Raw genomic sequence first — 27,884 nt, 5'->3', positions numbered from 1 at the left:
CAAGGAGGGCTATATAGACAATTGTAGGACTTTGGGTTTTACTCTGAGTAATGTGGGAAGACATTGGAGGGCTTCAAGCAGAAAAGTGATCTGGCAGAAGTTTTAATGGGATCATTCTCACTGCCAAGTAGCAAGCAGACACTAAAAGGCAGGGGTAGATGTGGAGAGTCAGCCCAGGGCCTTACCACAGCAGTCCAGTCAAGCAGGTTGAATAAAATGAATAAGCTTATTTACAGCTTAATATGAGCTGTAAATCTAACTTGGCTGCTTAACAGAAGGTAAATCCACCTTAGACTCCTTTAGACTTTGTTAATACAAGTATAAGATGCAAAATAACTTAGAGCATCACACTCATTTCTGATAACCACCATTTTAGAGAGACACAGGAGAATATCCAGAGAAAAATAAATAAATGCATCTAAAACAATGTCATTTGAAGCACAGTTCAGACATGGAAGACAAGACTTAGGGTGGACAGGTCTTCTCCACCATGGGGCTGTCAGTTAAAACAAGACTTAGGTAACATAAGAGATTCACTCCATCACTTATTAGCTGTGTGACTCTAGGCAGGCAATGTTCCCCCACACCTAGTTTCCTATGTTCAAAGCTGATGGCAGCACTATACCCACTTCATAGGGATGTTGTAAGTACTATGCGAATCACTACTTGAGAACACAGAGAAGAATGCTAGGAGCCTGGTAGTAATTAAAGCCACTCAAAATGAGAGGAGCCGTGTAATCATTAGGGAGCTCTGAGAAGTAAGGGAAATGGGAGGGTTGCCCATAGCCATTCTGCAGGACACTATTATATTCCAAGAATAAGAAGGTTCACATAAACAAAACTAAAATGTACTGTTTGGATTATACCAGTTTTGCGTTTTTAAACCACTTAAGGTAGAAATGTTTCTAAAATATACTCCATCCTAATCAGGAGGTTAACTGTGCAATATTTTGCACGTCTTTCTTTTTTATAATGACTCACCGTCATTAACTTGAACGTTGTTTACTGACTAGGCTAGAATGTGACAATGTCTTCAACACTCTACATTAAATGGCTCCAAACAGCTATGTTGCTCTTAACTTTGCTCTCTATGCAGGCTCTCAATTCGCTGTCACTTCTTGAAGTATGTACTTGTAGTGGCCCAGCCCACCACCAATCCCCTCCCTGTTTATGATATGCTACCTGCTAAAACCTAAATGGAAACTAGATAACCATAGAGTTCTATCAGAAAATTCCCTCTTCATAGGTTCAAACCTGAGGGTGGGTCTCCACTCTGCTGGAGCAAAGTACATAGACTTTGAGATCCATATTTCCCTTATTGCTCACCTTTTTACATACTTCTAACAGTCATAAATGGTGAGGCTGCCAAATAGCTATAGCAAAAACCTCCTCCAGTTCCTGAAGTTGAGAGGACAACTTTAGTAAATTTCAGAGGGGGATAAAAAGGATGTTTTCAGCAATTTTTTTATCTTAAAATTGATAGAGTAATGCTTCTGACAGCAATAAAAATGGATATCAGGACTATAAACATAAAAAATTTAAAACTTAGATAGCCAAGAATTACTTGCATTTAGTATCATTGGTTTTGACCACATATTTACTATACAAAGTGGATTTATAAGTACTTTGCAGAAAATAAGTAACAAATTGACTTTTTAGTTCAAAGAAAAAGCTAAAGCCCTTTCCTGTTTACATCTCTAGTTGCATAGCGGTCATTTTTTCCTATAGATAAAGCAAAGATTATCTTTATTAACCAAACTGACGGATATTTCCAACAGCTTTCAAATTTATGAGAACAAACTGGATTCCAGGGAGGTTGTGCTGATTATTACTGGTCTACATGTATGATAATATAGTGCTTGCCATGTAACCTAACTTATTTTTCACACCCAGCCTGTTCAGTATACCAGGTAAAACTAGAGCCACTAGCACCGATTTACATCTAGAGCCTAAGGAGCAAAACTTGAGCCTTATCCGAAGTAAAATTAGAATTCACGGTAGAGTTTGAACAAAGGAGTGACATGACCTCACTTGCCTTTGAAAAGAATCACTCTGGTTGCTGTATGGAGAACAGACTACATATGGGCAAGACTATAGGCAGAGAGACTAGTAAGGAGGCCATTGAAATAAACCAGGTGAGATATAATGGCAGCTGTGGGAGCAGTAAAATTCATCCAAGGTGGCTGGATCTTGAATACATTTTGACAGTAAAACCAGCAGGATTTACTGGTGAATTGGATGTGGGCTGTGAAGGAAAAAGACAGTCAGGGATCACTAAAGGGCTTTTGGATTGAACAACTGGAAGGACAAGATTGACATTGATGTAGACGAAGAAGGCTGCAGATAAATCAGTTTGGAGGGAAGACTAGGAGTTCAGTCAGGTTTCTGATAACTATTAGAGATCCAAGTGACGTGTTCAGAAATTAGATAAACAAACCTGCAGTTTGGCAGAGAAGTCAGGGATGGAGATAAACGTTTGACAGTTGTCAGCTAGAGATGGTTAGCCAAATATTTGGACCAAAGGGAAACGATCTTACTTCTTCAGAATCCCAATGTGCTGGAAAGTACTACTTATTAGATTTTGCCATGTATAATGTGCATTTTTGCCCAAGTTTTTGAGGGGACAATAAGAATGCACATTATATACATGGGTATTGCCCAAAATACCTTGTATCTGTTCTTGTGTTTTCTCATTATTTGTTACATAAAATTTCTTGTACCATAGTATGTTCATACACAAATGCTAAAATTTCTTTATAATACAAAAACAAGTATCTAAATATATACAAATAATTGAATTAACAAATTTTTTTTCCTGAAAGCTTGGGCCAAAAATGTGGTTGCACATTATTACAACAAAATATGGTACTCTAGACTTCAGAAGGAAATTTGGATGGACACATAAGGGGAAAATTTACTTGAAACAACCCCCAATCCTTTTGTAGTTCGTAAGTGTGATGATTGGATGTTCACACTTTGGTGTGATATGTGCCTCCCGCAAACCTTGTTATATCAGCACATTTCCCATGACATGAAAAAAAAAAAAAAGAAATAAACAACCCCCAGCCGCAAGGAGCCATCTGTGGATTAAACAAGGAGGTGATAAAAGGGAGTTTCATGAACTTGGCCAGAGCATTACCTTTCTTCACTGGCTTATAGCACAGTAGATACAGCTCAGGAACACAGGAAGGTTGAGGTAGAGCAAGGTGCAGATTCAGAGAAGACAGCTGGCATGAGAGATGGTCAAAGTCAAATGGCTTACAACCAGTTCAGCTCAAGGGCAAATGGGCATTCAAAGCATAGTCTGAGGGTGATTGAAGACTTTTACACTTCAGTTAATGCTTCCCAATTGACTCTAAAAATTGTAGAATAAGCCTTCATCCCTATTGGCCTCTACCTCAGTCTTCAGATTGAATATAAGGCCCATGTTTTCTGATCCAACTAGAAATGGCCAACAGTAGTTGTCTTCTTGAAGTCTAGCAGGCTCTCTTGGAGACATTGTAACCTCCCCTCCTCATCTTCTAAGACAGCAATTTTCATCTCATGGCACATATAAACTAATTGCTAAAAGTCTGAGGCACACCAAAAGATACATTTTTTGCCGATCTGACCAAAAAATAGGTATAATTTTGAATGATTAAAAAAATAACAGTAATTACCCTTTTTGCTCCAAAGTGACTTTTAAAAAAAAAAAACCAGGTGCCTATATTTGTATATAAGGATTTCTGGTACCAAGAATTAACCAATCAGATGCTACCTTATTATGCAACATGACCAGTAAGATGCAACTCTATTATATGATCTGTGAGTATATATTTATGGTTGAAGACAGGGCATTCATACCAGATGGCTATTGTGCTGGCTGTCATTTTTTTTACTTGACAATCAAAGGGAAAAAGGATCGATGCCCCTGAATAAATGGTCAGATATTTAGAGTTTTTTACAGCACACCAGTTGAAAATCACTGTTGTAAGGGATTTGTGTGGTATGTGCCATCAGTGAGGCTTGGCCAAGGCTAGTTACTGACTCCAGATCCCCACTTCCCTACACACTCAGAGAGCTCCTTCTACCACGCTGGAACAGGAGATCTCACACAGAGTGGAACAATATCCAGATGGAGCCTGTTACACTAAGTCCCAGGTTGGTCCTAGGAATGCTGATCAAGACTATAGTCTCTTAATTTTACTCAACACTATTTTGGCTCCTACCAATCTGAAAGCTCATAATTAAAAAAATTATTATTCTCTTTTGTAATGAGTCAAGGAGTAGAACTCAAACTACCTGATCACCTTATTAAAATTGATACCCCTACTACCACATAAACATATTCTGATACTATTTAAATGACTTCCATTATTTCCCTTCATGGCACTTACCACCAACTGCTACACTGTACTGATAACTACCTGTTTTACTAATTAATTACTTTTTTATTGTCTGTGCCTCTGCACTATAATATATGCTCCAAGGGGGCAGGGATTGTCTCTGTTCTGATCACTACCACATCCCCAGCTACTTAGAAAAATGCCTGGCATATAATAGGCACTTCATAAATATTTGTTAAATGAAGACATTGTATATAAATTCAGTAGTAAGGAAGAGGGGGAAGATAGACCCTGTTTGTGGCATAATTCATTTTAAATGTCATATAGTATGTTTGCCTTCCCCTCCACAAGACATGATAGATGGAAATTAGTAACAACTGAGAAAAGGTGGAAAAATTTCTGGAACAAGATGTGATTTGGAAGATGTGATTTGAGTTAATATGATAGAAGAAAACTAGCATGATTACTACAATCCAGGCACTGGGGCTAAATGCTTTACATGCATTAAGTCACCAAATCCACCAAATGACTTTAAGAAAGGTATTGTTACCAGCTGTTTAGAGGTGAAGAAAATAAATTTACCTCCATCAAGCCCGTTCTTAGGTCATGCTGTTAATTAATAAGTAGAAAAGCAAGGGTTAGACACTGGTCATCCTTTCCCTTGAGCCAGGTATTTCCGCCCACGATCAATGATTTAGGCAACAGAAGAAGCGGGAACACTCTGACATTGTATGAGATGAACCACCTTTACGTCACAACTGCCATGTTGACAAAGTTCATTGATGACTATGAAACTGGCTGCCAGGGAGTGAGATAAAAATAATGAAAAATTTTCCAGTTGATTTCATTAAAATTTTTCATTTTTTAATTATTAAATTCATTCATCTACTCTTTGAATTTTTAATACTACTTTGACTCTTCACTCCTACCCAGTATTGTGTCATCATGACCATAAGCTGGTCCTTATGTGTCATTTCCCCAACAATATATTCAAATTGTTAATGGCCAAGCTCAAGTTGAATACAGTGTTCGGTGATTTCCCTTCAGTGTCCTAAATGGTTACCAAAAGGCAGGACTTGAATTCCTTTGCTATTGGAGGGTACCAGCAGTTCCATGTCACATTCCTTCACCCACTGTTGGACCACTCCATTCAAACCACTCGAGGAAAACATCACAATACGGAAGTACTCAATTATTTGGTAGCTGCAGCATGTAATTAGGGTGGCCAATGCCCCTCATAAAATTCCAATGCTCCCGTTGTTCTCTGTGACCGAAGTGCTGCGAACCCTATACATGGTGGATTGAGAAAGAGCTAATTGTTCTAGCATCTTTAATGCTGTATTTACCAAACAAAGCACTATTTTTTTTTCAAATAGATTTCCAAATTCTTGCTCTTTCTCTTCTCCTCGCACCCCTGTGATGTGAATATTGGACTGCTTGAAGTCGTTGCAGAGGCTGCTTACACTGTCCTTGGGATTTCTTTTTTAATTTTTATTCTTTTTTCTTCTTGTTGTTCTGATTGGTTGTTTTTTGCTTCCTTATGTTCCAGTCATTGATTTGATTTTTGGTTTCATCCACTCTATTGTTTCCCTATAAATTGTTCTTTATTTCACTTAGTGTAGCCTTCGTTTTTGACTCAATCTTTTTTATGCTGTTGAGTCCTCAATAAGTTCCTTGAGCATCCTTATAACGAGTGTTTGAACTCTGCATCTGATAGATTGCTCATTGCCATGTGTTTCTGGAGTTTTGATCTGTTCTTTCAATAGGTAGTTACAGAATAACCATGCTGATGTAGAGCACAGTATAGGAAATGGGGTAAAGAAGCTACCATGACCCGTGTACACGAACAATGGTGTGAAGTTTGCCTGAGAGAGTGGGGGTGCTGGGTGGAGGGGGGCAAACGGTGAAAATTGGGACAACTGTAGTAGCATAACCAATAAAATATAATTTTAAAAAGTAAACATTACATACATGCACTGTTATATTTTGTATAATAAAAAATACATTAAATTGTGCTATTTAGAATAGTAATGGGGTGATGAGTAGAGGCAAAAGGGAAAGAAAATTGCTTAAGTTTTCTTTAACAGAGAGAGGGGAAGAGAATGAGAGAGAATGAAAGAGAATTCTAGGGCATTAACTACAGAGTATGGGCCTGTCTTTATACATTACAAATAATGGTTGATATTGATATGCCATGAACTGCATTAAGCAATTTACAAGCAGTATCTTCTTGAATCCTCACGGTCACCCTATGAATAAGGAAGTATTATAATTCCCATTCAATAAGAGTATAAATGAAGACTTAAAGAGGTTAACTAATTTAGTCTAATTAAAAAGTGGAGGTGTAGTCTTGGCTGGTGTGGCCCAGTTGGTCGGAGTATTATCCCCTGCATCAAGCGGTCACCAGTTGGCTTCCTGGTCAGGGCACATGCCTAGGTTTCAGGTTCAATCCCTGGTCTGGGTATGTGTACGAAGCAACCAATTAATGTTTCTCTGTCTTGTCTCTCTCTGTCTCTGTCTCTCTCTCTCCATAGATATAAATGAACATGTCTTTTAATGAGAGTTTTTTAAAGTTGGGGTGCCCACATTTTAAGCCATTTATTCACCATAATGCTCAAGTAATTAGGGAGAGGGCTGTGTAAATACTTACTCTATCTGTAGTAGATTGCAAAACTACTTCTTCACTCCTCCTCGTATCAACGCCCTTTAAATTGTGACTTTTCAGTCTCTCCCATCAAGAGATATAATGTATTTCCTTTCTTCTTGAATTTGCTGTAGAATGTGGGAGAAGTAATAGTGGGCCAATTCTGAATCTAGGTGTCAAGAATCTTCTCTCTCTTTCTCTCTGTCTCCCTCTCTGTCTCTGTCTCTCTCTCCATCTCTCTCAAGGCTGAATACCCCACAGAGTGAACAAGCCTGAGCTAAACTCCCGGAGAGTGAGAGACCACTAGAGCAGAGATGGGACAACCAAGCTGAGACCATTCTAGACCAGCCAGCCTCCAGCTTCCCTGGCAACTGACTTCAGATGCATGAGTGAGAGCAGCCAAAACCAGAACTTCTCGGGTGAGCACATACAAGATGTCAACCCATAGAATCACACACGAAATAAATGGCCGTTGTTTCAAGTGATGGAGTTTTGGGGTGGCTTTTAATGTAGTAAAAGGTAACTGATATATTCTGTTAATAACTTCACCAAGGTCTTTCCAAGTTATCTATTCAGTCAGGATGCTTTTGGGCTATGAGTAAGAAGACACTTTTACTGAACTGCTTAAACAATAAGGAAAACATATTAACTCACATAAAATGCCATGATAGGTTAAATTCCAGAGTTAGTTAATTTAGTGGCTTAATGCTATCATCAAAGACCTGGGTTTCTGCCATCCTTCCACTGTGCCGCCCTCAGCGTGTTGACTTCTGCTCTGATTAAGGCTTCCCTCACGATAGGTCCCAAGATGGCTACATTCACTTCAGGCATCACGTCTAAAAATGATGATGTGAAAAAAGAGAGATTGTTTCTTCCTGCGAATCTTTCTTTTTTTAATCAATTGTTTAATAACAAGGGAAGCTTTCCCAGCGGACTTGGATAATTGGATTAGACGAACAAAGATTCACATCTGATTTATGTCAGAGAATGGTAGACATCCAAGTAAACTTGGCTCTGCCTTAAGGAAGTAGGAAGGGACGTCTTTCTTATAGGTACTATGGGTACTGCTTGTTCTGTCCACTGTAGAAGGGGTTATTTCTGGGGACATTTTTCTGTAGAAATTGTATTCCAACCACGAGTTTAGGTTCTTATGAATTTCAGACACAGAAGACAGAACTCGCAAGATCTTCCTGAATTGTGCCTTTGTGTGGAGGGTGTTTCCATCTTGGTATCGATATCATGCTGATGACTCTACCTACTGACGATATATGATATAAGCAGATAAGAGTGGGGAAACAGTGTTAACTACTTACCCAACGAATGAGATGGATGAGAGAATGTAAATCGTGTAGCACACATAATCTCTAGCGCATACAGCCTGTGTCGTTGGGAAATTTTAACTCAGATGACACAGATAAAAGATGAAGTGAATAAACTGATTTGTGAGATTACAAAACTTTTCATGATTTCAGAGAAATCGAAGGTCAGCGTTGGCTCAAAGCGTCAGGTAGACTTTCTGAAGGAGGTGAGACTGAATTGTAACGACTCGTACTAGTGTAACAGTAACGATAACAATATTCAAACTTATTGACTGCTCCTGTGCCAGCAGAGTTTAACTGCTTTACATGTGCTCCCTTACTTAATCCTCACAGTAACCCTAGGAGGTAATAGATAGCACCATCCTCATTTCTAGGTGAAGAAAGTGAGGCACGGAACCAAGATCACAAAGCTGGAAAGCAATGGAACTGCGATTCAAACCTCAGCAGTCTGGCTTCCAGCCCACGCTCTTTGTGGTCAGAAAGGGCTTTTTGAAACACATCTTACTGCAGGCATGGAACAGAGGGACAGTCAAGGAATGAAGAAGCATAAAAGATGTGGCTGGACAGCTTGAAAAATGGTCCCAGAAGGACATCAAACATGCATTAGTTACGGACACAGTTTCTCCTTGCAGTTCTCATGCTGCACTTACGATTTTCACCGAGGGGACACCATCCGCGCTCTACCGTATCTTGGAGAAAAGCCATGATTTTCTCAGTAAGGTGAAAATGTTCAGGAATAGAGAGTAATTAGAGATCATAGATTCTTGGGGGACAACCTCAGGTGGCATGGCGGTAATTTTGTTCTGTTCAAAGCAAATCCATGTCAGTGGTACAGAGTGGCGGTTTTCAACCAGGGTGATTTTTGTTTCGCAGAGGACAATTGGCCACATGAGGAAACATTTTTTGGGTGTCCCAACTTGGGGGAGGATGCTACCATACCTAGGGATGCTGCTAAATATTGCATAATGTACCAGAGAGCGCCCCACAAACAAGAATTATTGGACCCCAAATGTCTAGCGCTGAGGTTAAGGGACCCTGATCTAGACGGTGCTATAAACATAGCGCTCAAGAACTAATGCGAGTACATGACTCCATCTCTCCACATCTTAATCGGGGCCAGGCAGAATAGTCAATTACCTACTCCCAGCAGCAAAGCTGCCAAAGCATTCAAGCACAGAGTACCCGATCCTGCCTAGAAATGTATGGGCCCGGGTCTCACTATATACTGGAGATGCAATGCAGAGCGCAGGGAATAGAGTCGATAGCATTGTAATAACTATGGTGACAGATGGTTAGCAGACACGTGGTGATCACTTTGTAAGGTATGTTGAATCCCTATGTTGTACACTTGAAGCTAGTATAATACTATATGTCAATTATAATTAAAAATAAATTATTCTAAAGGAAAGTTGCAGCTCTGGTTGCAGTTTTACTATAGCCTCTAACATGTGCCCTACATTACCCACAAATACCAAATGACCTAAATCAAGTACAGCACAGAAACGGGCAACAAAATTGAAAGTGCTATGTAAATACTGACACAAAAACATGATCCTCACTTTTAAAAATTTCCAGCTGTGAAATATAGCCAATGTATTTAAGGTTCTGATTTCTCTCCATGCCACTGCCCGTGGTACTGTATTCAGGGTGGACCAAGAATAAGCCTGGTGATCACCTTGGACGTTACTCAGTCGTGGAGTTTCAGGCACCCCAATACCAGTTCCTGTCCTCCATTGAGTACACTCCTGGCACAGCAAAGATGACACGTTCAAGTTATTCCAGAAAGGGGAGTTGATGACAAAGTACTTTTTAAATGGAAATAAGCTAAAAGTACAACAGTAATAATTAAAACATGGAAACAAAGAATCAGTTGCTATGAACCCTGTAATACAATGTATGATAGCGACTGATTCTTTAACACGATGTATGAACATTTTTAAATACTGTAAACTTTGGGGCAAGACATTAAATTTGCTTAGCCTTTGTTTCTTTTAAGTAGGACTAGTAACATTTGATATTGAATGAAATGAATAATGAAAAGCAGTAAAAATTAGTGAATAAAATGAACTCTGTGAATAAAACCTTTATTCTTTATTAAAAGTGATATGGAAACTTGAGTCCACAAAGAAAAAAAGATTTAGTTAGGGAAAATATTTTACTATATGGATAAATATTTATATCTACAATGACTAAATCTTAGAAGTAAGATAACCTATCTATCTGGAAAGAAACCTAGAAACGGCAGGGAAATGATGAAAGGAAACACATTGATATAAGTAATGTACCTATCTGCATTCCCAACATAAAGAAAAAAAGAACTGCAAAACTATGAGAAAAACTGCCAAGTACACTGATTTCTAGCCCCCACAACACCCTCAATTCCCCCCAGAGGACTCTGGTATAATGCATGGGGAGGTTTTATCAATGACATTTTTTTTGCTTATCTATTGGAATGTGCTGTGTCAAAGCAATACGTTTGAAACTATAAACCTGATGTTTTCTGCAATCGTTGTACAATTAAAATGAACCTTGGTATTCGCCTCTATGGCTAAGCAGATGATAATCTAGCAAGCAAACACTATAGCATGTGATGGGAATTTAATATGAGCCTCAATTATCCTTGGAATGATGGCAAAGATAATAACATTGGCAAGCCTCTGTCACTTTTGAGCAAGCAGATTTTAGTTCTTATGTTTTCATTACTTTAAATTTTCTTCAGTTCTTCAAAACACATGTTATATTGCTCATGGAATTGTACCAAATAAAAGCCAAAGGCTTGACATATGAATGAATTTTTCCACTGCTGGCTGTGGCCCGGTCCTCCCAGGGACCTTTGGATCTGCTTGTAAGAGCTCCAAGAAATGAAAAAATAGGATAGGTGACTCATCTCCACGTGCCTGGCAGGTAAGTCAGAGGTTCCAATTCTCAATGTCAGAGAGTCTAAGTATCATTAGAATTTGACCAGATACACAAAGTTCTACTACAGTGACTAGTTAATTCAACAAAACAGTTTGTCCATCCAGTCAGATAGAATTTTTTGACTTTATTGATTGGTAGGCTGGTTGACTCAGTAAATGTCAACTGATTCAATGACAGTCATAAAGTTAAAAAAAGAGTAATCATTTAAAAACATTATCATCATTACCTAATTGAATCGAAGTTAATACTGGGATGATTAGCTAAGGTTCCACAAGTTTCTCCTTCCCTCTCTCTCTCCCCCCTCCTCTGTCTCTCTCTTTAGGGACTGTATAGGGATGAAATCCTCTGCAGTGGGGCGGGGGGGGGGGCGGATTGCAGTATTATTGCTGTTAGAAGTGATGTGTACTTGAATGGTTTTTCTTAGCAGAGTTTTTGTAGGTTTTTTTATTTCTTTGTGTTGAAAATGCCTACCTGCTGTCTCCCTACCAGATCTGCATATGGTTATGCCTTTCTAGATGGGTAGGTTATCTACTTCTGACTTTCAGCCATTGTAGATAGGAATATGTATTTCTATAGTAAAATATTTCCTTCACAGGAACCCTTTCATTGTTCTTAATGGCCTCAAGTTGAGTAGTTTCAATATCGATTTTAATAAATAAAAGTTTTACTTTACAGGGCACATTTTCTTTATTAATTTTGCCTTTTTATTATTTCATTCTATTCTTGCAATAAACCTTTGGGTCAATAAGGCAAGGATTAGCTCCTTTTTAAAGCTAACCTATTTACATCAAATGGAGACAAGGCACTTCCTGGATTGCCTTCTCTCCACCTTGATGAATGCATGCTCACCTGGGGCCACCCAATTAGTAAACGGTGCTGTTAGAATTAGAGCTCGGGCAGTACAGGTGACACCGTGCATACACCACATATCAATCTACTCCCAGTGGAGTCCTGTTGCTAACCACTTGAATATTTCTGCATTCAATGATATTAATCACAACAAATAAAGATCATATGAAGCATTATATCTGTTCAGGTCAGGTGTTACTGCCAAACGGTTTTCACATTTTCGGATAAGGAATTGTGGATATGTGTTCCTTTAGCCCCAGTGCTCTCCACCACCATATGGAGCAACTAACCATTTCATAAACCATGACTCCTCGCACACCTGCCTTTGCTTCAAGGCTTGTCTGGATAGCAACCTATGGGCAGTCTTCAGAGAGAATAATTAATCCCAAGTATTTTCTCCATCGCCTTCATTATGCACAAGATACAACTGTCTTCTCTTTCACTACTAAGAACGAAATTACACTTTACACAAAATCACTCAATTTTTCACCTGTTATTCTTCCTCTTTCAACTTCTCCCTATCACAGAAAATTCAAGAAGGGACTGTGTGTCAAAGGAGGGGGATGCAGGGTGCCAAAATGCCCTAAAAGAGAATGGTATTCTTAGTAACAAACTTAATCTTGTCATAAATAATGAATGGGTCCCTTCTAGGACGTTCTTTCTCCATTCGTTTCCTGAACCTAACACGGTATCTTACATAGAGTGGGCGTTCAATAAATTCTCCAGGCAGAAACTAAGGAAGGAAAGGGCAAAGGAAGAAATGTAAGAAAGAAGGAGACTTCTATACATTTGCTTATGTAATTGAGGCAACTAGATACGTGATATGTTTGTGAAGGAAAACAAGATGTAAGATGGGGAATAAAATACTATGTTAAGGGACCCCAGGAATTCCAAATAAGGACTGGAGATTGGGACTCTAAGGAATTTCTTACTTTTTGGGGTTTTTACCTTGTGTTCCCTCCTATTCCTTGTTCCTTAACCGGGAACCATAAAAGTGCGTATTTTACTTGGTGATATTCACATTTGAAATCTGATCATGTATCATTCTAAATTCAAGAACTCACTGCATTCTTTTATATAGTGACATTTTCTATTTGTTAGTCCTTGTGAAAAACACGAAAGGTAAAACTACACCCCCAAAAGTTTCGCACTTACAGTACTTCTGTGAAACAAGTCCAGATATCACCATTCCAGCTAATTTTTCCTGTAGCGACTCGGTTTCCAGTCACTTCCATCTTTCTAGTTTCATTGTAGCTTTTGCTACAGACTTGGAGGCTGGAATGACAGCTGTATTTCCAATTGCTTTACAACATTTTATTTCCAGAACACATCACCTTGCAATGCGTTTCCTTGTGACACATTTCAGGATCATTAAATTAAACATGGAAGGTGTAGTTGATGATTGCCTGCTCTCTGATTACCCAGAGTGTTTGTCAAAGGCAGTAGGCAGGAGACATAAGCTCCATTTTGCTGTTATATGCACCGTCAGCTTTACAGCACGTCTCTCCTAACATAGAAGACTTCCTTGACTAGTGTATTCAGTGGAATAGACCTTTGCAACTGGAATAAATCCCCCTTGGCATCAGAATAAACAGACAGTGAAGAAAATGATCTCATGAACAAAATTGGTTTATCGATGCCTTAAAAATAAGCCTATCTAGAATCAGTGCTTCTCAACCATTTTTCCCATTATTGAGACTTTTTAGACATATTTTCCTAATAGCTCAGCCATGAAATTTTAGTACCATAGCTATACTTTGATTCTGTTTATGTACTGTGGTCCTTTGGAGGACTACGAACCATTATAATATGTAAACTTTTCTCTCTCCACCAAGAACGATTTCCATCCTCTTAGATTATGCTTGCTAGTACACAGATTAAATTCAGATGATGTTTTGTCAATTAGATATGCAAAGCTACCCTATTCTGGACTATACCATTCAAGAGAATGTAAGATAGAAAATGGTTGTTTAGTAAATCATTTATTGCCAACTGAGAGATCAAATCTCATTCTTCTCCTAAAAATAAGGAAGCTCTAATAGTATGAAAGAGCACATGGTTCCCAAGTACAAATGGTGTCCAAGTCAAAAATCATGCACCCACAAATTCAAACTTCTCCACATAGAGAAAGAGGGGCAGGCTTTGCTCTCAGAAGGGATAAGACTATGAGCTAGCATCAGGAAATGAGTGGATCAAAAACCTATGCTACATTTACACAATGGAATTCTACACAGCAGAGAGAAAGAAGGAGCTGATACCCTTTGCAACAGCATGGATGGAACTGGAGAGCATTATGCTAAGTGACATAAGCCAGGCGGTGAGGGACAAATTCCATATGATCTCACCTTTAACTGGAACATAATCAACAAGAGAAAAAAGCAAACAAAATATAACCAGAGACATTGAAGTTAAGAACAATCTAACAATAGCCAGAGGGGAGTGGGGAGGGGACAGTGGGGAGAGGGGTTTACAGGAACTACTATAAAGGACACATGGACAAAATCAAGGGGGAGGGTGGAGGTTGGGGAGGGAGGTGGGTTCAGCTGGGGTGGGGTGGAGGGATGGGGTGAAAATGCAGACAACTGTAATGGAATAACAATAAAATTTTTTTAAAAATTAGGACAAAGAAAAAGACTATGAGCTTGCAACAACTACTATCTCGTATGCTTGTCTATTAGCACACATTTCTTGAACTCTATGTAGACTTTTAGCTCTATGAGCGCAGGGATTGTGTTTGACTGTGCTTACCATTGTATAATAAAGGAAAGAAAAAAGGGAAGGGAGAAAGCAAGGGAAGAAAAGAAGAAGACAAGGCACTATACTAAGTGACTTGAAGACTGCCTCTAAGAATATTTACTTAGGGTGAAGATAGATATGTAAACAAATAAATATAACAATTATAATGAAAAAGTTGTATAGACATGGTGAGGTTACAAAGCAGTGGTTTGTATCTGGTTAGAGGTGGGAGCAAACTGCAGCGGGTTATGAAAGTGTTTAGAATGACAAAGCTATATTAGGACTTTTGTGGGCCCTAGGGCACCCATGCTTGGGGTCTCCTTCTTCCATAAAACATATTTAAATATAGTTATAGTACAATAAAGTGAGCATAAGGATGAGTATTCTAGGAGCGCATAGCCAGAAGGTCCAGCAAAGACCTCCAAGAAGGCAAGATGTTTAAGTGAGAGAGACCCTACCAATAAGCTGGAAGAGTGGCTGACAGATAGGCAAGCGTGTTCTAGGTAGAGAGAACAGCTTATTCAAAGGCCTGGAAGTGAGGGAACTATTATGGTTGATGAAAGAAAGGCAAAGAGACAGAAAGGAGAGAAGGGGGAGAGATGAAATTAGAGAGGAGAGTGAACGTCAAAACACATTTGGCGCTGTGTTAAGAAGTCTGGCTTTATCCTAAAGGTAATGAGAAGCTATTTAGGGAGCACACAATAGAATATGCGGATGCCATATTATAAAGTTGTGCAACTGTAAGTTATATGATATCATTATCAACTAGTGTCACCCCCAATAAATTTAATTTAAAAATGAAAAAAATAAAAACTTCTGTGTTAGGAACAGGATTAAGTTTACAGTTTGGATATTCATTCGAGTACACGGTAGCCAATGGACTGGAGAGGGTGTGGTGGATATTCTGGGAGTCCACCAGGCCCCCTCTTCGGGGCCCATGAACCCATCCCCAGCTTCTAGAAATATTTGTTTTTGAAGGCTCACAGATGAGTCCTTCCCTGGGAATTGCCCCCAGCCACACGGAACTGTGTTTCCTGAGGACAGACCCTCTCCCAGACAGCACCCACAGCCATAACTGGCAAGTGTGATACAAAGGCCCAGCCATCTCATCTCAGTCAGGGACGACCTCAGCTCCTAAACTCCCTGAAAGATCTGCTGAGGCCTCTGATGTAACCATGTTGCTGGTCACTTTTTCCTCTGCCTAATCCTACTTTATTAATAGTTTCCTATTGCTGCATAACACATTACCACAAACCAGGTAGCTTAAAAGACACACATTTATCATCTCAGTGTCCACAGGCCAGGAGTCTGGGCACAACTTCACTGGGTCCTCTGCATCAGGCTGCAATCACAGCGTTGGCCAGAATGCATTCTCATCTGGGGACTTGACCGTGGAAAACGCCACTTCCAAGCTTACTCTAGTTATTGATAGAATCCACTTCCGGGTGTTTGTAGGACTGAGGACCCCACCATCTTGCTGGCTGTTGATTGACTGGAGGCTGCCTTCGGTGCCAAGAGGCCACCAGCAATTCCTAGAGGCTGCTCACAGTGTCTTTCATGTGGGCTTTCCCAACATGGCCACTTACTTAATCAAGCCAGCAAGGAGAGTCTCCAGAAAAAGTCTGCTAGCAAGACAGACTCAGACATAATATAAAGTAATTGCAGGAGTAATGGCTCATCACCTTTGCTGTATTCTTTGCATTAGAAGCAAGTCACAGGTTCCATCCTCACTCAGGGAGTACGGGTTGTATGAAGGTGTAAACATCCTCACTTGTTACAGGGGTACTTCCGAGAGCAGTCCTCAGTAAACCTGCACCCAACTACCCATCTTAGACTTGATATCCAGGGAGCAATTCCGGACGCAAGGGAGTCAGCTAGAGACTATTGCTGCAGTGTCAACTATGGGCAATTCCAGTGGCAGACTGAGTAACACATTTTCCTTCTGTTGATAAATATATAATTATTATTAGAGTGACATATGGCCTGCCTGAAAGGAAAACCAAACCTAAAAATTACAAGGTGTCTTCAAGCAAGGTTATAAAACAAAAATAATTCATTTTTAGGATTAAGTAGAATGGATTAGGTATAACTACTAAAAATTAGGCTTATTATGTTGCACAGTGTGAAAATAAACCTCAGACCACAATCAGTCACATAATCAAAAAGAGACGATTAGCACTTTATTAAACTAGCATAGATTGTACTGTTACAAATTGCAGAAATAACAAATAGAGCTTCCGTATTAGAGGCTGATAGAAAATACATAAGCAACTGTTGCTATAATTATAGGATCAAATTCCACCTTGTTTATCAACACTCCCATTTTTATCCGTCCCATTTACAATAATTACTTTTATTCTTGCTTACTTAGTCATATACAGAGTGATATAAACAATATTCCAACAGGATCCATTTTCAATGATTTCTACACCATATTATAGGCATTTGCCACTGGAAAAATATTTGTCCTTAGGTCTTCAGAGTGTGAAATATGTATTGTGGCCTGACCTTCTTTTTGGAAGTGCTTAAATACTGATGGGTTTTTAAATCAGTAATTACAAACACCAAATGACTACACTTACACACTGTGTTGTCAGGGAACTGTTTTAGAATACTGGGCGTACTCAACAGTTTAGGACTCCAGTGGTCTTCATGGGTATGATTGCCTTTCACTTTTGCGTATGTTCAAAATTTGTTACAGAAGAAGAATGGTGAAAAAAATACGTAATCTGCCCTTGATAATTTGTGGTGCTCAAAAGCGGCACCAAAACAAGTGTCGAGTTTCTTGGGAAGCAAAACTGCAGCCCCTCAAAGAGGGGTAAGCCGCTCATCCTCTGTCATAAAGGTGTCATTAATGTGCCATCCCTTCACGTCCAGGGAGTCACAGGAGATGCCATTTTCAATTGCAATGGTGTTTTCACACTTATCTTCAGCATCATCCACTTCAGATGGTCCTTTGTTCTTCCTGAATGCACATAAAAAGAATGGTTGGGATCTAGGAGGAGAAGGCATGGTCTTTTGCACAAACAGGGAGAGCCAAAACCTTAGAATGATCAAAAAATTGGAAAAGGAAAGAGGAACCTTAGAATGATAAAAAATTGATGCCTGCATATTTTCAAATAAGCTTCAAAGATCAGGCAGAGCTGATGTGTTGGAAAGATGCTATCAAGATAAGAAAACGGCACGGGTGATAATCACGTATTGATCAAAGCGAGTGGTCTTATTTGGAATGCTTAAAATAAATACACATGAATATGTACATGAATGCATATGTATATTTACATGAATGAATATGTTTGTGTACACACACATATATATATTCACACACATAAACTGCATGAAGAAATGTGAGGAAAATGTATGGTAAATTGGCAGGTTAAAAAGTTTAGTTCTAGCAGAACTTCACAAAATTTGATTTTAAAAAAGTCTATAGATTCCTCTCACAGGATTTGACAAATGAATGGCCTGCAAATGTGAAGTGAAAATCAAACTGAAATGGGATATCAAGAAGCAAACTCACATGACTTTGTAGAAAGGAAGTAACCGTTATAAATTGTGGGTATCACTACTTGGCTCTGCTCCTTACAAAACAGTTGCGTTCATTTGTAAGCTGCGTTTTTGGATCTCAGAACACATTTTGCTGATTACATTACAACTCCTAGCTATAATTCCAGGTCATTCCAAAATAACCCGATATGACAGGATAAATTTTGAGTTTCTCTTTCTCAGACCCTTTGTAGACCCTGCTAACCCAACCCAAGTGGTAACCAGACCCTTAATATTTCCTCGGAGTGTGCAAAGCCATAGCCTTTAATTCACAGGTTCTTCCTATCTCTTGTGAAAGACCAAAACAGCTGAGCCAATTACACTTGATATGATAGAGTTAGGGGGGCAAAAAAAGAGGCGAGTACCTCTAAGCAACCACAGGGAGGGAGATTTTTCCCTGAGGCTTACCACAACCTAGGTGTTGGGGCACCGCGGAGGCATGATGTTAAAAGCACAAGGCTCCCAGACTCACCAAAGATTCTATTGTCCCAGGAATCTAAGGAAACTCCAAAGAGGCAGCCCTAAATGGATCACGTGGTTGGGATGGTGGGCATCGCTGTGGCGACCGGGAAGGACTCCCACCACTATGGAAGTCCCTTAGAACCTTAAGGAGTCTCTCACAGGTGAGGAGATAATGAAGATGCCCCAGTGATGACTGAGGTAGAGTTTCCTATTAGTCCTATACGAAAGTCCACTTTAATGTGCTTTAAAGAATACGGTGGAGGAAGAGAGAGAAAAGAGGGAGCTCATGTTTATGAAAGAACGTCAGCTGATACAGAATGAATAACAGAAACAGAAAATTGCCACTACAATAATAATTGATTCTTATGAGGTATATCAATGTCTAATAAACCATAGAGTGAGACATAGTTAGGGAACAGGGTATTTTCATGGTCTTAATGTACCACCCCATAAGCAATCTACTAATTATAAAGAGACATTTGTATTTTGTCCAGGGAGGAATTTGGTGAACATCACCAACAAAAAATCCACCCAACATGACAAATTGAACAAGTGCCTCCTGATGTGACACAGTAAAATTATATATGTATATATTATTTATTTAATTCTGTGTTCCTGCCCCACCTCATTTCTAAATTTTTTTAACCTGAATCCGTCAGGAGGAAATAATCACAAAAATCAAAACCCAAATTTAAAGAGATTTTGTAAAACAGCTGATCTGGGCTCAGCACAGAGTGGGCATAGAATTGGATGGACAGACACATGGGTGGCTGACTAGCTAGTCAGATAGATGGATGGATGGATCAATGAATGTATCAATCACTGATTGTCTGGATGATGGAGGGATGGATGGATGCTATACACAAAGGTACTCAACAGTAGCCCAACGTAGATCTTGAATGGGATCCACCACAAGGAAGGAAGGTAGGAAGGAAGGAAGGAAGGAAGGAAGGAAGGAAGGAAGGAAGGAAGGAAGGAAAGATGGAAGGGAGGGAAGAAGGAAGGAAGGAGGGATACATGTGCATGTGATATTTCTTTTATCTCTTGTTATTTTCTCAAATGAATGGAGGAAAATACTCATTTTCCTACATTAGGAATTACAAGTTAGTATAGATTTTGCCAGGCTTCGCTGATAGTTTTATTAGATAATTTCCAATGGCTGGAGTTCATAACGAAAGGTAAAGTAGCGTTCAACAGTGTAGATCTTATTGTCAGCACTTGAAAGTATTGTGCCATTCTATATGCCATTGTCAAATGTGTCACTACAGACCCAATGCTGCATTGAAAGCTGGGGGTTATAGTCCCAGAACCCTAGGAAAGGACAGGGTGCTGTGTTTTCCATCCTCAGAGTGAAGACACTGCACCGGCTATTCCAAGCTTCAGCAACCAGCAATCAGTGCACATTGGGGTGGGCTTAGAGTTTCATGTGATAAGAAGGTCCTCCAGCCAGGTAAAGTCACCAACCAGAGGACTAGAATACTTTGGTCCCGTCTCCTGTGGACAGGACTATGGTCACTTTCCATGTCCTCCAGGAAGCAAAAGCAACTGACTTTCTATAACCATCAGTCACACCACTTCATTCATAGTACCCAACATTCATTCAATAACAATGTTTTAAGTGCCTACTGTGTGTTGGAAGAGAGACAATCCATGTCCTAAAGTGAAAAGAAAGGGTTCAATAAGAGGGAAAAACTCCAAATTTCACTCCTGCTCCTTCCCACCTATTTTTTTACGGATCATCAAAGAGGAGTGATGTTTCAGTAGGGCTGCAGCCCCGGTTAACAAATGTATGTTTATAAACTATCATCAAAAACCGCCTAGTTCATTCAATTTTCCCCTAAATCACTCCTCATTGGGCTTGGAGTGAATAATAATCTCCATAGCAATAAACAGATTTTAAACAGTCCAATTTTACCCTGAAATTTCTGTACGTAAGTATAAAAGCCATGTCACAAAAATCTCAGTGGATAGAGCAGTCCGAAGAGGGGGCAATGCAACACAGTCTTAGAAATAATGGTTGCCAGTTTTTATTTACCAGTTTCTTCACTTTAAGAAATGTTTTTATGGAGTTAGAAGAAAAACTGCGGACAGCTGAACCCAGGCAGATCATGACAGCTGAACCCAGGCAGATCGTGGCAAGGAATCCTGCCTCCCCCTCCCCAACCACAAAGGGAACATAATCCCTCAGGCATCACACAGGAATGGGGAAGAACTAAAAAGACAGATGCAAACAGATGAGCACAGCTTTCTCTTCTTTAGAGGAAGGATTTCTCAACCAAAAAGCTTCTGAATGAAACTGCGGTGGAAATTTAGCAAACTGGGCTGTGTCCGTGGCAAGTTAGGTACATATTGTTCTTTTGTGACATTAGAGTCGGTTGTACGACGTCCTAGCATTGCTGGGCTTCCCAAACTGCTGTGTCAGTACCATGCTAGCTGACACGATAAACAGCTCAAAGGTTATCTCACAGTAGTTATACAGCATTTTGTCACGTTTCATAGTGTGTACTGAAATAAACTGAATCACCGCCTGTGCATTGCGCTTACTAAGACTAATAAAACTTATCTTTCTGAATCATCCTGATTTGATTTTCTGCTAAAAACATGAATTCCTTTTCCTGAAAAATAAAATCGAGTGTTAATGACTTCCACTATTCCCGCAAGGTCAGGTAGTTCAGGAAGAAGATTTTAAAAAGTGACTAAAATACATGCAACTAGCTCCTAGGAGTCTTGACAGTGAGTATCTTCTCTCACAGATCCAGAGAGAACAGGGACAAAAGAGGGGACAAAAGAAGTATCGAGTGGCTCTCAGAACTAGGGGGTGTTAGAGAATAGGGTTTGCTCAAGATAAAGAAGTGGCAGCTAAAAGCAGAAAGAGTATTTCTGACTTCCTCCAACAAGACAGGGCTGAAGAGCCGAGGCCCAAGAGTAGCCAGATAAACAACAAAGAACAGAAATATGATTTTTAAACACAGAGTCAATTATTGGAGAACCGTGACTGTCCTCCTAATCAACATGGATGATTCCTGGGGAAAATAGTGTTGCTGGAACAATTTCATTGGGCCTGGCAGCATGGTGAGATTGGGGGGCTTTGGGATCAAGCCCATCTGGTTGTTAACAATGATACCAGTACTTCCTCACCACATCACTGTAGGCAGGTCACTTTATACGTGCCATGTGACAGCAATAATGATAATATATATATTACATGGCGGAAAGCAGCACTTTGCATACATCACCTCATGTAATTCCCACTGCAATACTATGAAGACTGTACTAGAATCCCTGTTTTTCAGATGAAGCATCTCAGACTCAAACACGTATAGCAACTTGTCTTTCAGAATGGAACAAGGTTGGTGGAAGGAGTGGACCTAGAACTCTATTTGGTTTCTCAGGCTTCACTCAAAATATATATTTGATTCCTACTGAGTATGTACATTTAAGAACAGCAAAGGAAAACAAAACACTTACTAGTTCTAAAATTTCTACAACAATTAGGGAGCTAGGTGAAATATATTATTCTCATTTTCTGTATGTGACCTACTCAAGGTCACTCAGCTAATAAATGCCAGGGCCTGAGACTGGAACCCAAAACCAAGAGTATTGATCCAGTGCTGTTTCTACTAAAACGCTCATGATATCATCACCATCATCATCGTCAGGCTGAGCAGATAACTCAAACATCTACTTCCGGGCTGGGGCTAGACACAGATCTAGCACAAACATCAGTGTGGAGTATATGCAGTTCATCTTCTCTCTCTCAAGAATAAAGGCTTTGGGGGCAAATCGTATCTTTTCCATGATTAGAAAGTGCTTTCATCACAATTATCAGGGCTCTCCCCACTTCAAACTGCACCCTCTCCTCACTTTCAAGTAATACTTTGCGCAAGAGAAACCCACCACAGATTATATCAAATTTAAAACACAGCAAATCAATTTATCTTCAGAAGGTTGTCGTGACTGTCCTGACTATATTTGCTAAATTATTGATGCTCTCCAGGTTCACGAAAGGATCTGTCCATCTGTTTTCCCAGTTTGAACATGAAATGAACTTGCGAAGGCAAAGCTGTGAGAACAGCCTCCCTTCTCCCAGGCAACAGATTAGGATGCCACACACCCAATTACGATATTACTGCAGAATCTGCTCAGAAGGAAACAGATAGCTGATCCCAGTACAAACTAGCTGAAAGGCCAGCAAATGGCAGGACAATAAAATAATAGTAACAGCTAACATTTATTGAGCGCTCACTGTGTGCCAGGCACCAGTCTAAGCACTTTACTGTCTTAACTGTTTTTATCCCACCAAGTTAATTATTTCCAGTATACCTCGCTGTCACTCTAGCGAAGTTATCTGTGCACAGAGGGAAAAAATTAACCAACTTGACTACAGCAGCACAGAGCAGATTCTCCTGAGCTTGATTTCCCTGACTCATTGCCTGTGCTTCCTGATATCCATACAGTTCATGGATTTTATGTAAGAGCAGAATTAAGTGACAAAGACTTGGAATCTAAACAGTCTATCTCCAGAGTCCATTTTTCTACCTCCTACACTGTATCGTACTAGTGAGAAAATTGGGAAACAAGGAGATGAAATCAATTCACAAAGGTTGCAATCAATAGAAACCATAGAATTATAGCATTGTAGGATTAATACAAAACAAATGGAGACAACTGTACTTGAATAACAATAAAAAATATTTTAAAAACCCTCTAATTTATAAGATAGTTTTAAAGAATAAAACTTTAAAATATTAAATGTAGGTATTCTAATATTGCAAGAGAATATTTCTTAATATTCTAAAAAAACCCAACTTGTAACATGTCTCTTTGCATTACAGGTCATATGAAGCTCAAGAAAATCAAGCATGCACAACTTGATCTTAATCTTTGAGTTTAATCCGGGGACTATCCCTGACCAGTGTAGTTCAGTGAATTGGGTGTCATCCCACAAACCAAAAGGTCACTGGTTCAATTCCCAGTCAGGGCACATGCCTGGGTTGAGGGCCAGGTCCCCAGTTAGTGGCATACAAGAGGCAACCAATCCATGGTTCTCTCACACATCAATGTTTCTCTCCCTCTCTTTCTCCCTCCCTTCCCCTCTCTCTACATCATCAAAATGAAAAGGGAACCAACTGTATGAGAGAGCATATTTGCCAATGACACAATGGACAAGGGTTTAATCTCCAAAATATATGAAGAATTCATACAACTCAACACCAGGAAGACAAAGAACCAAATTAAAAAATGAGACACTTCTCCAAGGAGAACATACAGATGGCCCAGAGACATATGAAAAAATGCTCAGCATCACTAATCATCAGAGAGATGCAAATTAAAACCACAATGAGATATCACCTCACACCTGTCAGAATGGCTATCATTAATAAATCAACAAACCACAAGTGCTGGCAAGGATGTGGAGAAAAGGGAACCTTAGTGCACTGTTGGTGGGAATGCAGACTGGTGCGGCCACTGAGGAAAACAGGATGGAATTTCCTCAAAAAATTAAACATGGAACTACCTTATTCCATTGCTGGGAACCCTAACAATCCTGAAACACCAATTCAAAAGAACCTATGCACCCCTATGTTCATAGCAGCACAATTCACCATAGCCAAGTGCTAGAATCAACCTAAATGCCCATCAGTAAATGAGGGGATCAAAAAACTGTGGTACATTTACACTATGGAATACTACATCACAGAAAGAAAGAAGGAGCTCCTACCTTTTGTGACAGCATGGATGGAAGTGGAGAGCATTATGCTAAGTGAAATAAGCCAGGTGGTAAAAGACAAACACCATATGACCTCACTTGTAAGAGGAATCTAATGAACAAAATAAACTAACAAATAAAATAGAACCAGAGACATGGAAACATGGAACAAACTGACAGTGGCCAGAGGGGAGGGGGAAGGGTGGAGTAGTATAAGGAAGGGGATGGGACTAGTCAAAAGAATATGAATGACCCAGGGACATGGACAATGGAGAGGGGACTGACTGTGGGTTGGAGGGGTGGGGTGGGTGGAGGGGGGCAAAAGGGAAAAAATTGGGATAACTGTAAAAGAATAAACAATACAAAAATTTGGGGACTAGACACAGGTTACATTTATTCCACAGCATTTCATTTATCATTTGTGGAAAAATTACAAAGCCCAAGATTTAAACTGATTGCCTTCTGTTAATAACTAAAGCAAAACATATGAAAAGTAGTAAAGCTCAGGAGAAACATTTAGTTGAACACATACTTGGCCAAACATATCTCACATGTCCCATCTGGACGTCAACTCTTGAAAACAAGGCATGTCCCACTTACCAGAACTCCCCTTTCTCGCTATCAGAAGGGAAGGTGTAGAAGTATCAAAGTGTGCACTAAAGAGTTGAGGCCTCCCTCCACTTCCCCTCTGGGTCAAAGGTAGTTGGTAAACAAAATTTTCTCCTTTCATCGTGCTGAGAAATCCTGTCTCTTTTCTCCCTGCTCCACTACCTTAGTAACTCTCCCACTGCTCTGAAATTCTCTCTTGAAATAATACTGTTCAGATAGCCAAGTTTGGAAATACCTCAGAATTCAGGCAAATGAATCTATGTGTAAGTCGCTAAATTGGAAGCTCTCAAACTAAGTGAATTAGAATACTCTGAATATTCATTAAAGTGAATCCCATTCGGAGATTCTAATTTAGTGGGTCTGTGATAGAGCCAAGGAATCCACATTTTAAACAAATGTTGAAGGTGAGTGTGATGCAGGGAGTTAATTCAAAGGCCCCTTGGAGAAACACGGTTCTATGTAAGATCATGAGCACGGGAGGGGTGAGCGTCCACCAAAGGGAGGAAGTATCAATAGCAAACAAAGTATCTGGGACAAGGCGGCAGCCGCAGGCACTGGGCCAAGAAGCAGCAGGCCAAGGTGGGGAGGCGTGGAAAGAACTGTGGAACTGCTGGCATTTGGAGGTGGATGACTACAAAAGATTAACTCTGCCTATCCGAAATGTCTGGTTAGCTCTGCATACCCAGATTACAAAATCATAACACAGACATTAAAATTGACCCTGGGTATGTGACAGTCATATGTTGTTGAACAGAGAGAATTATAGTAATACAAAGAGCCATAATTAAGGGACATTGGACTCCAAAAAGTCTCTAAAAACAACAGCCTAAGTGATATTTTGAAAATCACCAATTTTTTGCAAAGTTTCACATGCAAGGCATTATCTTCAGTTAGGGGCAAATGCTCTCCTTACTTTTCTGACTCATGAACAGATAGGAAAACACTCTTTAAATCATTCTCTTTCAATACCTTACCTTCTACGTTGCCAGATTCCTGATAAAATCAATAGTGTGATTGCAACTATGACGATACAAAATATCACACCAAATATAATAATCCAGATGGGCACAGATGGGTCAGTGGGTGGTGCAAGAGTGGAAGGAATTTTTAAAAATTCCAGAGTCTGGTCATTCAAAGAGAAGGCATTGTTGATCCGGTTCCTATTCATTCTAAAATACAATGAAAATAAAAACAAACAAGACAGAAATAAATTAGAAACAGAAGATACAGACCTATCTCTCCATGATTATCACTCTACAAACAGAGCATCCCCATAGAAAGAGACTTCAGCGTGACTAGGGAGTTTGAGGAGCGCACTTATGCTGTGGAATCCGTTTCACAAGTTGCTGTGCGGACTGCCGCAAGAGGGGCTTCTCTCTGCACTACTGCCCCCTGCTGTTGCAAACACGGTAGCAGTAACCGGAAGTCCTGAACTTTGATCTCTGCCCACCATGCTTTATTCCTGATAAGTAGCATCTAGATTAAAATGACAGAACTCTATTTAAGGTGATTTACATAAATACTGACAGCCAAAAAAATAATATGTTAAAAAGTGCGTGAGGGACATGAGAAGAAAATAAAACCAGGAAGAGAAAAGAAAACGGGAATACAGAAGCAGATGCAAATCCACCCGTTGGATCTCTTTTCCTCCCAATCAATTCAACAAATTCAACAAACATTTGTGGGGAACTAAGTACCAGATACTGTGCTAGGTGCTGTAGAGACAAAGTGAGAGAAAAATACTAAGGACCTTGCAGTCTAGAAGGAGGACAGATCAGCCCCTCTACAATCACAGTGCGATGCAAAATGTTCTATGAAAGAGGCAAATATGGGCACAGTGGGGGAGCACAGCAGAGGGCTAAGTACATCATAGTGAGAAGTCAGGCCTGCTTTCCTGTGAAGGCGCCTTTGCAGCTGTGTTTTCAGGAACAAGCAGGAGTTCTCTAAGCAAAGTGTGCAGAGAGCACAGGAATGGACACACGGCATAGTATGATCTGCTCAGTAAACTGCAAGCAGCTCCATATGACTACAGTAAATGCTGCTTTAGGAATCTGTAAGTCTAGAAAACATAAAGGTAAATGTGCTACTTTTCCTGGGGGAAATCTGCAGTTTTGGTGGTGGTAGCAGTTAGGGAAGGGTTGGTAGCAAAGACTTATTTGACTGAAAAAAAAAAGTGAGCTTCTAAAGGAAATTTGAAAACTGAATGAGCAGATTTCTTGGAGATATTGTATGGCTTTTAATGAATTCACACTAAACAAGCTGACAGCATCTACCTCTAGAGCAGCCCTGAAAAATAGAAATATAATGTGAATCTCATGTGTTACTTAAAACTTTCTAGGAGCTACATTATTTTAAAAAGGAAATAGGTAAAATTTTAAAATTAATTTTAATAATATATTTTGCTCAATATACCTAGGAAAATATAATTTCAACATATAATCAATATTGAGTTGGTTCACATTTTATTTTGCACTAAGTCTATGAAATTCAGTGTGTACTTTACACTTAGAGCATATCTAATCTTGGACTACGTCTCAAGTGCTCAATAGCCACATATGGCTGGTGAGTGCTACATTGAACGGCGTGGGTATTGAACTTGATAGAAATGACTTGAGAATCTCTGCAGACCCGCACCAAGCTATCAGGAAAGACATCCCTTAGCAAATAAAAACCTATGCTGAGGCATGATTATTCACAAATATAAAGGGAAATCACAACCAGATAATCTACAGCAGGGCATAATTTCAATGTAATTTTTACCAAAT

General features: G+C 39.6%; 1 protein-coding gene and 1 non-coding gene across 2 annotated transcripts in view; one reads left to right on the top strand and one right to left on the bottom strand.

Moving 5' to 3' along the window:
* Positions 1 to 2,933: 2,933 nt before the first annotated feature.
* Positions 2,934 to 3,032, top strand: LOC112313434 (small nucleolar RNA U13). Its single transcript, XR_002975703.2, has one exon. It is a non-coding gene; the product is annotated as a small nucleolar RNA U13 (small nucleolar RNA).
* A 13,910-nt stretch (positions 3,033 to 16,942) lies between these two features.
* Positions 16,943 to 27,884, bottom strand: part of CLTRN (collectrin, amino acid transport regulator) — a 29,041-nt gene continuing 18,099 nt past the window's right edge. Inside the window, exons 5-6 of the mRNA XM_024569934.3 lie at positions 26,094 to 26,288; positions 16,943 to 17,757 (exon numbers count right to left, since the gene is read on the bottom strand). Coding sequence (XP_024425702.1) covers positions 17,601 to 17,757; positions 26,094 to 26,288 — 352 coding nt within the window. The 3' untranslated portion in view covers positions 16,943 to 17,600. The remainder of the gene's footprint in view (positions 17,758 to 26,093; positions 26,289 to 27,884) is intronic.

The sequence above is a fragment of the Desmodus rotundus genome, chromosome X (assembly GCF_022682495.2).
Source record: "Desmodus rotundus isolate HL8 chromosome X, HLdesRot8A.1, whole genome shotgun sequence".
NCBI classification, from domain to species: Eukaryota; Metazoa; Chordata; class Mammalia; order Chiroptera; family Phyllostomidae; genus Desmodus; species Desmodus rotundus.
The sequence above is the reverse complement of the archived record's forward strand: the minus strand, read 5'-3'. Positions and strand labels throughout refer to the sequence as shown.